The sequence below is a fragment of the Scyliorhinus canicula genome, chromosome 21, assembly GCF_902713615.1.
Source record: "Scyliorhinus canicula chromosome 21, sScyCan1.1, whole genome shotgun sequence".
NCBI classification, from domain to species: domain Eukaryota; kingdom Metazoa; phylum Chordata; class Chondrichthyes; order Carcharhiniformes; family Scyliorhinidae; genus Scyliorhinus; species Scyliorhinus canicula.
In genome coordinates, this window is record NC_052166.1 from 45,485,329 (window position 1) to 45,498,172 (window position 12,844).

A 12,844-nucleotide genomic window follows, 5' to 3' on the forward strand; every position below is an offset into this window, starting at 1 on the left:
GGGATGTAGCTTTATCAACTCTCCCATTGCTGTTTAAAGGTCGGTGGGGAGTGGATGTGGTGAGACATCAGAGATTGATTGTCCAGTTCTGAATCCACACACTGTCTGCCAGTAACTGGAGAGGAATTCCCAACACAATGGACAAATGCGGCTTCACCCTCTGCTGCCGAGCTCTGCCGGACTCTCTCTGGCACTGCTACAAGACATAATGTGAATCTGGGGGTGAGGGAAAAAATCTGATTCCAAAACACCAGGCTTTGGATAACTGAACCACAGATGGCAATGAAATTTAACAGCAACATGGCAGAGCTTGAAATTAGGCTGTGCACTGGAAACATCTTCTCATTGTGCATGGGGTGACAATCCAGCTCGTGATTTTCTTGCAGGCCTGCCTCTCAATAACTAAATTAATCACTTGATAAATCTGTATTGTGAGGAGAGTTGGTCGTGCAAAATAGGAAATACAAAAGTAATTACTTCCACTTCCCTGAACCTGCTCAGTGTAAGCAGCACAGTTAATAAAATGCAAAATTGTTCATAAATATATTTATAACCAGCTGCTCCATTTCACTAATCTATTATAATGCACCGGTAAAATAATTTAAATGAAACAAAATTGCTTAAAAAGTGGAATTAGATCATCATAAATCATGTATTTCCCCTGGATTCTTTAGTTGTGCAGCAACCTTTCTGTAGATAATGTCATTCTCAAGTCAACTGTGCGGCCATTACTTGCTTTGCAATGATTAATTTTGTCACCTACCTTGAAGTTCCTCTGCAAGGCCACACATGGAAGCTGACCCTTTCACCCTTCAGTTGGCAGCTGGACCATAGGAAAACATATTTCCAGTGCCAGCCATTCAAGAGGCAGCTGCCAGGGCCGCCACCCAGTTAAAATGCAGCCATACCAGAGGGCCGGCAGCTCAGCAGCGCCACCTATGGCAGCGCATATTGCTGAGGCCGAAGCTCCATGGAGAGAGCGCCTCAGTGGTAGGGTGTGCGTGAGGATAAGCGAATGGAGTTGGGGACGCCAGGGCATGGCAGCCAGGGCCTGCAGATCGGGAGACTAGTTGAGCACCGGTGGCCCCATTGTCCTCTCTCTGGGTCACGGGAATGTCCAGAAACGTGGCCTTCCCTTGATCGTACTGGGAGAGGGTCATTTTACACAATGGTCTCCCAATATGGCAGCAGACCTCCCAACGTGGGCGAAATGCCACCAGCTTCCCACATGGCAGCGAGAATTTGTCAGGCTTTCCTCCCTCTCTGCCATTTTGCCAGGCCTCCCAACTCCCAGCCCATCATCAATGGGCCGGGTAAATTCAGCTCATGTTTTGAAATGGAGTCTATGGACAATTCAGTGACATTTATATTTCTAAGTCAATAGAAGTTCAAAGTTTTAACTCGGAAGTACAAAAGAGAAGATACCTATTTTGCAACTGGAACAACCGTCAGGATTTCAGTATAAGAGGCTGAGTAGAGTATCTATTGACTATATGAGCTGGGCACGTAACATCACTTGGGCAGTACACAGAAGAAACTCCAGCAGTGGAAATTATTGCTAATACCAGAATCCGATAGAATTTCCTCCCATAGGGCAGCACGGTGGTGCAGTGGTTAGCACTGCTGCCTCACAACATCGAGGACCTGGGTTCGATCCCAGCCCCGGGTCACTGTCCGTGTGGAGCTTGCACATTCTCCACATGTCTGCGTGGGTTTCACCCCCACAACCCAAAAAGGTGTGCAGGCTAGGTGGATTGGCCACGCTAAATTGTCCCTTAATTGGAAAAAATGAATTGGGTACTCTAAAATTTTTTTTTATCCTCCCATTGGCAGCACAGTGGTTATCACTGCTGCCTCACGCTAAAGACCTGGGTTCCATTCTGGCCTTGGGTGACTCTGCGGAGTTTGTACGTTTTCCCGGTGTCTGCATAGGTTTCTTCCGGATGCTCCGGTTTCCTCCCGCAGTCCAAAGATGTGCAGGTTAGGCGGACTGGCCACGATAAATTGCCCCTTAATTTCCAGGGATGTGCTGATTAGATTATGGGGGGTAACAGGGATAGGGGAACAAAACAAAAATAATTTCCTCCCATTGAAATGGAGAAGAAAAATCCACAGATTCTGAAAGATTCATCGAAACCCTACAGTGAAGAAGGAGGCCATTCTGCCCGTCGAGTCTGCAATGACCCTCTGAAAGAGCACCCTATCTAGGCCCAAACCCCACATTATCCCCATAACCCCACCTAAGGCCAATTTAGCATAGCCAATCCACATACTGCACATCTTCGGACTGTGGGAGGAAACCCACGCAGACACGGGTAGAAAGTGCAAACTCCACACAGTCACCTGAGGTTGGAATCAAACCTGAGTCCCTGGCACTGTGAGGCAGAGTGCTTACCACTGTACCACCGTGCCATCCCTACGTATAGCTCTTTCCACAAAGCGTTCCTTTCTACACTCCACCTAGGTGATACTAACACTCAGGCAGTGGGGATGAAAATCTACCCCAATCGATCCGCTAAAGGAAAAAAAAAATGCCATTTTAAAACATCTCCACTTCCTGTTTTATCTGCCAGATATTTAAACTACACGGCAAGAAAAAAATAGATAATTAAATTCATTTTACTGGTCAGTGTGATGAAGTGGAAAGGATTGTGAGGCTTCACATTGGATTGTAGAGTGCAGCTACAGCCATGAGATATTTGTGTCACCGAAAGCTGATTCAGGAACAAACGCAACTTGTCATTGCCCTTTGCGAGTCTATTATCAATTTTGTAACAAAGAATAAATATAAAACTATTTTTGGTAAGTGTAATTTTTAAGATTGTTGCTCAGCTAGCAAAGGTAAAACTGAATAGCGTTGTATTTATAAAGAGGAGACTTTGGTTAGTGGAATACACAGACTGAGCTTGGTTTAGATTTAACAACAGACCGAGCAAAGTTTCTTTCATAAGGAAATGGATAATGGAATTGTATTCAAGGCCTCAATCTTCACATCACTTGTACTCCTTGCACCAATTATTTTGAATCTGGGTTCTCTTGAGTGGGAACGGTTTCTCACTATTTACCCAGTCCATACTTTCAGGATCTTGAATACCTCCATCAAATCAGCTGTATCAAGATAACAACAGACCTCATAATACTTGGCTCAGTGAAAAACAACTGTAACATGTGCATGTTTGTACTCACATTGTCAAGTTACAATGACATTGTTTCAATCAGTGGGAAATCTCACTGACAGGTCATACAGCTGGGCAGGGCCATCGAGCCTATGACTCAGGTAGTCAAGTTGGCCACCTGTTACTTTAGTGGCAATTTTGTATCACCATTGGGGTGCAGCAGCGTCATTAGCTACAGTAAAAAGCATCACTTAGAATAGATTTCAAAGCTTAAGGAGGCAGCATGTCACCTCATTTCCTGCACGTCAGCATTTCCTGCAAAACTGGGCTGTCGCTGATATTAAGTGAGCTATTTGCTACATCTCTTAAAGATATAGCAAATATATATCTTTGGGTTAAAGATCAATCGAAACACATTACGAAACGGAATTGGCCTGTACAGGATAATTGAGTCAAGCAGATTTTTAGTTAAACAGTGTTTCAGCAAATTGAAATATCCCCAAGTAACTGATCATTTCACAGCAGTGTTAAAGATATAGACAAGTGCAGATATGGGGCAAAATCGCCTGGGGCCGCCAAAAATCCGCCCCCGCCGTGGCAGAGATCCCGGGAAGTGGCGATGGCGGGAATCTCACCACTCCGATCGGCGAGGCCCCTGCGGTGATTCTCCGGCCCGGATGGGCCAAAGTCCCGCCGCTGGGAGGCCTCTCCCACCGCCGAGGTTTGAACCACCTCTGGTGGCGGCGGGATTGGCGGCGCGAGCGGGCCCCGGGGTCCTGGGGGGGCGGGGAGCGACCGGACCCCGGGGGGTGCCCTCACGGTGGCCTGGCTCGCGATCGGGGGCCCCCCGCTCAGACTCCGGGCCAGTGCCCTGCGTGCACTCTTTCTCTTCCGCGGCTGCCACGGCCTCCGCCATGGCGGAAGCGGAAGAGAAACCCACAGGTGGGGAGAATTCCCCACCTTTGGGGAGGCCCGACCCCTGAGTGGTTGGCGCCACTCCCCTACGCCGGGACCCCCCGTCACGCCGGGTAGGGGAGAATCCCGCCCATGATTCCAGTCATCTTCTATGTCCTTGTTCAGCAATAATGAGAGCACAGTGCTACAGGTTGTGCGTTACTCTAGAATAAAATACACAATTATCACAGAGAATGATATAATGCTTGTGGATACTGTAGAACACTCCCTGATAAATAACCTTAAAAATGTTTCCCTTCACTGGGCTACTGTTTTTCACACCAGGGCTACTGATTTGAACTGAGGGTTTGTGTGAGGACAAAGAATTTCACTTCCTTCACAAAGAGTTCCTGTCCAGGTGCCCAATCAGTCAGGTTAAAAATGTAAAGTTTTCCCCATTGTTAATTCAAAAGTAAAATAATCAATCACCAATGCAATTTTTAAATTTTTTAAAATATAAATTTAGAGTGTCCAATTCATTTTTTCCAATTAAGGGGCAATTTAGCATCTTCCATCCACCTACCCTGCACATCTTTGGGTTGTGGGGGTGAACCCCACGCAAACACGGGGAGAATGTGCAAACTCCACACGGACAGTGACCCAGAGCCGGGATCGAACCTGGGACCTCGGTGCCGTGAGACTGCAGTGCTAACCACTGCGCCACCGTGCTGCCCTCCAAAATGCAATTTTAAGCACTTTTCTTGTTTTAACTTTAATTACAAAGTGGTGACAAAAAAAAAAACGTTTTTGCAAGGGATTCACAAAACAATACTGATAATCACGGGTTTAAATCAAGATAATGTAATTTGGAATCACAGCCAAAGAATTTGTACGTTTTTTTTGCAGGTCTAAATTTTGGGGAGTCTTTTACAAATTGCCATTTGTATCCAAAAATCATCATTCTGTTTCACCTTGCAAGCTCTAAACTGGATAGGGAAGTCATCACTTTGTGTATCTAATGATCCTTCAAATAGTAGTTTTTCATCGTGACTGAATTAAAATTTTTTTTAGAGTACCCAATTTTTTTTCCCAATTAAGGGGCAATTTTAGCATGGCCAATCCACCTATCCTGCACATCTTTGGGTTGTGGGAGTGATACCCATGCGGACACGCGGAGAATATGCAAACTCCATATGGGCAGTGACCCGGGGTCGGGATTGAACCCAGGTGCTCAGCGTCGTGATGCAACAGTGCTAACCACTCCGCCACCGTGATGCCTTCATTGTGACTGCATATTGGTGCCATAAGTTAACCGTTTCAAAAACTGCTTACTCGGCTATTGGTTGTCATTCTGTTTACACCTGTTCTCTTCATGCTGGAAATAATGAGCTGGTATCCCTGTCCTTTGTTCCCAAAGAGTGGGGCATTGGTCCCTCCTGCTGCAATGCTTACTATGGAATTCACTCAGCTCGGGACTCTATTCCCAATAAAACTATGGTCCTAAGGAGCTCATATTGTTCACAGTACTTAGTTAGTAAACTGCATTCCCACTAGCAGATGATGGAGACGAATGTTCCCACCTCTTTGATGAAAAATGGAATGTGACAGAATAACTTAAAATAGGTTTGCCTAATAAACTGCCTTTTTTTACTTTTTTGTTTTAGTTACGAGAGTTGGTGATCATGTGCATCAATCCTGAGCCAGATCTTCGGCCTGATGTTAGTTATATGCATCAAATAGCTAAGCAGATGCATGGCTGGACGCAAAGCCCCTGAACACATTAAACTGTATGGAGATTTACAAAAGAACAATGATGTCACACTCCTGCTTGAATATTGTTTAAAAAGCAAAAGAAGCAGAACAGTGAAGATCTCAAGAAAGTAGCATCGTTAATGGAATATGGTTGAGCCATTTGGAACTAAACAGCACTGTAAGAACTGATACTATTAGAGTAGATTTTAGCAACTGTAGAATGGTTAAGCTCCGTCATTTGGTCAAGTGAAGAAGGAATGATATAGTCTCCATGGTTCTGTGTTACTTAAAAAATATATTTATATATGTACTTTCTAATTTCATACACTTCTGTCTATAAATTAAGATAGAGTAAAGAAGGCAAGACACACAAGAGTAACTGCGTAGACTAAACAAAAAACAGTACACACACTACAGTTTTGGACTTATTGCTGTCAGGGTATGGCATAATAAAAAAATACAGATATAATTTGCTTAAATGGACAGAAATGGGAAGGTAATCTTAGTATTATTTGAAAATTAAGTGATCTATTAGAAAAAAACTACATAAAAGTTGATAGTTGTACTACCATGATAACTTAGAAAGAAACAAACAGACTTCTTTTCACATTTATTTAGCATTCTTCAATCGTGCCTCCCCACTAGATATGCCATCTTTGTAGAGAAGAACTCAAGTAACAATATTGTAATGGAAACCTAACTCAGATCTTGTCTTGTTGGGATTTGACACTATTTACCCAGACTTTACCCAGTGAACAACGTGATTAAGTGCTTAAATTTCGATGTGGTCAGCATTCAACTCTTTAGTTGGAGACCCGAAAAAATTCTACCCAGTAAGATAAATCAGTATTTAGTTATTGAAAAGGATTAGAAATTTGTGTGCTTCTATTGTGCCCTTTTGGCCGCATCGGAAAAACATGCTGTGGTAAGCCAAACATATTATTTTATTAATCCACTTCTTTCCACTGAGCTGTAACTAGATTTTTAAAAAATATCGTCACCTGTTAACCATCTTTTCAGTTAAGATTACGGGACAATTGCAGCTTAAGTTTTGTGGAAAAAAAACTAGAACTTTTTTTCTCATTGATGTACCATAATGATGATGTTTCTTTGTCCAAGTATGTCTGTTGGAACCAGATTTGTCAATCAGGCTTCTCTGCTTTTCATTTTTCCCATGCCTAAGTCAGTTCACTCTGTCACTATCTGTTGCAGACTACCCTGCAATCAGTTTTGTAATATTTTTACATGCAAAGAAATTTTTTTTAAACCATCATTTTTAAAAAAGCAACCTTTGGAGGGTCAATCCTCAGTGAAGAAATGGTGCAGAACCATTTCTTGGGCATAGTTCAAAGGATAAATTAACATTATTATTGTGCCCAGAGGCCCAGAGAAAGCTGTATCGGACTGGTCAGAACACATGTATAAAAGACACAATGGCCTGGATTTTGCAGTTGTAATGACAGTGAAATTGTCACCATTCGCTTGCTGTTACAGCTGTGAAACCGACAGCAACTTCTGGCGTCTACCCATGTCCAGGGGGTGCTGACAATGATTCCATGCTCCTCCACAGGGTGAGCAGTTGAAGACCCCACAGACAGCAATCTTTAGAAATCACTGAACTGATGAAAAGTTCCTCTTTTAGATTGTAATATTACTGTTGATTTACTAAATATTTCCAGCATCTCCTGGTCTGCCTGGTTTTGATCTGATCTTTTATTCATCCTTTCCTCTGTCTCTGTTTTTTTTGCCGGAGGAGGTGGTGGAAGCAGGGATGATAGTGATATTTAAGGGGCATCTTAATAAATACATGAATAGGATGGGAATAGAGGGATACAGACCCCGGAAGTGTAGAAGATTTCGTTTAGACGGGCAGCATGGTCGGCGCAGGCTTGGAGGGCCGAAGGGCCTGTTCCTGTGCTGTACTTTTCTTTGTTTGTTCTTTGTTAAAAGCTCCTGAAAAAGTTATGCCATGTTAATAGGGTATTACTTTGTATTTTAATGGTGTGCTAAGGTATAGCTACTGAAGAACATTTCTGACCCAGGAAAATTAATGTTATATTTGTGTCATGTCAATTTTTTCCATTATGATAAAAGTTCAACTTTTTTATTACTTTTTAAATGAATTGTTTATATTATTTCAGCTTCTGATGTTAGGTCTTGATCTTTATTTTGCTCTCTGCTAAATTCACATAAAGTGTGGGTTAATCAGTCCATTTTACTTTGGTTTGCTGTCTGTGAGAATTCTTTACTATAATTGGCTGCTTACCCTGCTTGATGACATTTTTATGGTCGAAAGCCTGGAGATACCCTTGACTTGGTGCAAGATTCAAATTAAAATTAGCAAAGGTGAAATCCATGCCAGAGATCGCTAGGAAATGGGCAGCATTCATTGAGGTCAGTGACAGGCACTGTCATTTTGCAACTGACCCCAAAATCCAGGCCAAAAACGGACGATTCAACATACCCAGTATTGATTAGTTTGGAGCAATTGTTTGCAACAATTTGGACAGCTTACCCACTGTGAAAATCTTATAAAATGTGAAAATTTCCTTTGTAATAAAGGTCATTTCTGAAGTTAAAATATATTTTTAAACATAACTGGTATGACTCACAGAAGACGTAGTGCTCGAATGTTACAGACATTTGAATGTCTGTTCTGTCTCCCTATGCTTCATTCAGTGCTTATCAGTACTAGTCCTGCAACAGCAGGGGATTGTAAACCATTGTTAATGATTAATGCTAGACAATACACAGGTAAAGCAAGAGACTTCTAGGTCAGCAATCTTGCTGTTTCAAATGAAAGTCGTATCTCCAACCTGTGTAGCCAGAATCAGCACCTTTATACGATGCCTGTGTTTAAGCAGTTCTTTATTTATGTGTGTATTGGATTATGCTTTGAACTGAACATTGCATTAATTAAAGTTATGCAGTCTAATATAGGAACACTGTGTACATTGTAAAGCAATACTATTAGACATGTTCAAGAACACGGTTGCTTAAAGCAAGGGACAAAATGTATCTATTGATTTTATCATTGGTTCAAAACTGCATATTTTTTTAAAAATCATGTGCTTGCAAAATTCTGTAAAATAGTTGCCAGCCATTAAATCATAATGATTTGCAGAAAACTAACAGAATAAAAATACCTTTAATAATTTGGCGGCTTAAGATTTTTTTCCACTGTTCTATTATTTTCACGTTGCATGTTGGTTTCAACATTTTTTGTGTGATTGCCTCATTGTAGGTGTTATTATGAAACAGAGCCATATGCCTCGATAAAGCTCCCAACGTATCATTCATGTAGAAAATTATGTCAGCTCAATAGTTACCAGCAGAAAGTAACAGCAATGAGCAATCCGTTTTTAGAGCAAAAATAACCCAAACTCACATCAGCTTTTATGCTCTACAAGGAAGCCCAGAAAAACATTGAAAGAATTCTGCTGGAACAGGACAGAGGCTGGGAGTTCTGCAGCGAGTGACTCACCTGCTGACTTCTTAAAGCCTCTCTGCTGCCTACGGTGAAAGCCAGCAGACCCCAGTCCTGGGATGTACCCCGGCTCGCAATGCCTCGCTAGATTCAACGCAATCTCGTGAGACGTTGCAAAGGGGATACCACCGGGTTGGGGGGGGGGGGGGGGAGGCACATGGGATCCTCCCATGCTGTGTTTGGGCTGGGGTGGAGGGGGGTTGGAGATTTCATTTTGGGGCCTTGGAGAACAGGACGCCATTTACAAATGACATCCCGATCTCTCGTTACAACAGGGAGTTCAGCGAGTCTAGCTCCCCATTCTAAAAAAAACGGGGCTATATGTGGCCTCAGCCGTGCGTTCCCCGCTCAGGCCTCTTATTGAAAGCGAGTAGCGTAGAATAGCCATGTGCTTCTCAGCTGTGCGAGTGCCGGGAAACACGCTGCTGAACGCACTCGCTCGAGGACATTGTTTCCTTTTGGAAAGATCGGGCTCATAATCTTTCACTTAATCAACACTGCAAAAGCAGATTATTGGATTTTTCTCACATTGCAGTTTGTGGGAGCTTGCTGGACAGATTGGCTGCCACATTTCCAAAGTACAACTGTGGCTACACTTCAAAAGTACATCGTTGGCTGCAAAGTGCTTTGAGATGTTCAGTGGCCAGGAAAGGTGCTTTTTACATGCACCTGATGTTAGTTTATCCCCAGCTGCATCCTGAAAGGTGCATAATTTTCTTTTGATAATCGATCTGTTGGAATAATACATGTATTTCATGTTGCATTTAGTTTCACAGCTTTACTCATTGCTCGTTTGGGCTTTCCTCTTGACTGCCTTTTTTCAAGCGTTTGATTTTGGGATGTTCCGTTTTTCACCTGAAGAAGGAGCCGTGCTCCGAAAGCTCGTGTTTGAAACAAACCTGTTGGACTTTAACCTGGTGTTGTAAGACTTCTTACCGTTTTTCCCAGTGGATCCTAATCATTCTCCCCATAATCTGCAACAAAAGTTTTCAAGGCTGGGAGAAGGTAACAGCTGCATTTAGACCATACAATTCCTATAGTGCAGAATGAGGCCATTTGGCCCATTAAGTCTGCACTGACCCTCTGAAAGAGCACCGTACCTAGGACGTTGACCACCATCCCCGTAACCCACCCCTGTAACCCCACCCATACTGCGAACCTCTGGACACTATGGGGCATTATGGATCATCAAATCCACCTAACCTGCACATCTTTGGACTGTGGGAGAAAACCGGAGCACCTGGATGAAACCCTTGCATACACGGGGCTAAAGGGCTATCTCCACACAGTCACCCAAGGCCGGAATTGAACCTGAGTCCCTGGCACTGTGAGGCAGCAGTGCGAACCACTGTGCCACCGGGCACTAATTTTAAGCCATTGAACTGAACTGGTGTATCATTATGTTCTCACTCAAAGCAAATGTTAATTTAGGGAGTTCCATCTTCTAATTATCATGGGGACAACTTCCTTGAAGAATCCATGAGTCAATTTGAATCTGCTCTCACTAAGGTGTGTTGCTGCGTTCTGAGCCTCCCAAGGCCAATCTAACAATGCTTTCTAAGTCAGTAAAATACTTCTGTATTGTGCAACACCTTAGATTGATATCAGCTACTGTGATGCTATTTTCTTATGAAGGGTAAGATATTTTGTATTCGCAGTAAAGTAGGGAAATTTGCCATATCTTGATTTATGTTTTTAATGGAGCAAGGGAGATCACCGTGATCTTACACAATCCAGGGCAGCACGGTAGCATTGTGAATAGCACAATTGCTTCACAGCTCCAGGGTCCCAGGTTCGATTCCGGCTTGGGTCACTATCTGTGCGGAGTCTGCACATCCTCCCCATGTGTGCGTGGGTTTCCTCCGGGTACTCCGGTTTCCTCCCACAGTCCAAAGATGTGCAGGTTAGGTGGATTGGCCATGATAAATTGCCCTTAGTGTCCAAAATTGCCCTTGGTGTTGGGTGGGGATACTGGGTTATGGGGATAGGGTGGAGGTGTTAACCTTGGGTGGGATGCTCTTTCCAAGAGCCGGTGCAGACTCGATGGGCCGAATGGCCTCCTTCTGCACTGTAGATTCTATGAAAATTTACAGCTGCGTTGCAAAAAACTCAGATTTAGCATTAAACATCCAACTCTTAGTGCGCTCTCATTCATGCGAAACGAGGTGGGTGAATTGAGGGAGAGGCTGAAAACGAGAACCTCACCAGGCCAAACAGTTTGCGATGCAACCGGCCCACTCCCTTAGGCGAAATCGGGACCTCACCGTAGAGTGGCGAGAAACCAATTATCACCACCTAAGCCCTATTTCCATACAATTAACAGGAGCCACTCCATATCCAACGGTCTCCCTTGATTCATCAGCCTCCCCAGCAAGTGGTCACGCTGGCGCCGATTGTTACTCCTTTTTAAAAACGTGAACCTGACGGATGTGCTTCTGTGGAAAGCCAAGGAGGTGAGTAACCATCTTATCTCACAGGCAAAGAGCTCAGGGACGCTGGGCGTGCCATCCCAGTGCTTGGCAGGGGGTGGAGAACCCTGGCTAGGGGTGGGGGACCCCCGCAAGGGTGGGCTGCCACGGGATGGGAGGGAGGTGTGGGGGCAAGGGGGGAGCAACCACACGGGGCACCACCAATCAAACCCCTGGATTGTGTGTATCCATTCCAGGAGCAATCCTTGCCCCTGCCCGTCTGCCCCACCGACCACCCATTATCCCCACTAACTGCCGAGGCTTCTGGCCGTGCGGCTGAAGGCTATTGCTAATAGGGAATTGCAATCGTGGTTAAGTGAGCACTTCGTACAACCAAAGTGGATTCCCGTGGGTAGACGGGCCATGTAGCATGTGGGAGTCATTGCCTAGCATCCCAAACAGACCGTGAAGCCTGGACACGGTGCCTGAAAACGGTAGAAGGCAACACCACACAGGCAATAACCAACATCTGGACACCCAGGGGATGGGACACAACTCCAGGAACATGTCCACGGCCCGAAGATGGATGCGTGCCACTAGTGGTGCTACTGCTAGGCCAGACAGCCAGACGGCATCAACCGATCCTCGAGGCGGCGGCCCCACATGCCGGGCCCCACCCCCAGGACCCAGACACCCATTGGTCAGGGAGGGACCCAGAAGGGGAGTCCCACAATGGCAGGGCGCACAACCGTCGCTGGTCATTTGAACAGATGACAGATAGCACATGCCGCTGGAGGCTCCACCTCAACAAGGAGATGGTGCTGCACCTGTGCCATATCCTAGCAGACTTGATACCACATGCAGAAGGAGGACACCCGCTCCCTGTGGCCAAGGTCACCGCAGTCCTGAACCTGTATGCCTCAGGCGCCTTCTAGGGCTTGAGCAGGGACCTGTATGGCATCTCGCAGCCCACAAGTGCAACAAACTGGTCACGGAAGCCCTGTTTGCCCGGGCGGCAAACTACATCAACTCTGATATGGACCAAGCCCAACAAGATTCCTGGGCAGCAGGTTTCTCCACTACCGCCGAGATGCCACACATCCAGAGGGTAGTAGATGGCATGCATGTCGCCCTGCGCTCACCGGGCCATCTGGGAGACCCCTACGATAACAGAACGGAGTTCTACT

The 12,844-nt window shown here is 44.9% G+C and overlaps 1 protein-coding gene across 5 annotated transcripts in view; it reads left to right on the forward strand.

The window, feature by feature from the left end:
- LOC119955497 (serine/threonine-protein kinase Nek6-like) overlaps positions 1-8,918 on the forward strand; it is a 373,379-nt gene extending 364,461 nt beyond the window's left edge. For all 5 annotated transcript variants that reach the window (XM_038781740.1, XM_038781738.1, XM_038781735.1 and 2 more), the window contains exon 10: positions 5,675-8,918. In XM_038781740.1, the coding sequence (XP_038637668.1) occupies positions 5,675-5,785 (111 nt within the window). In that variant the 3' untranslated portion in view covers positions 5,786-8,918. The remainder of the gene's footprint in view (positions 1-5,674) is intronic.
- Positions 8,919-12,844: the final 3,926 nt, after the last annotated feature.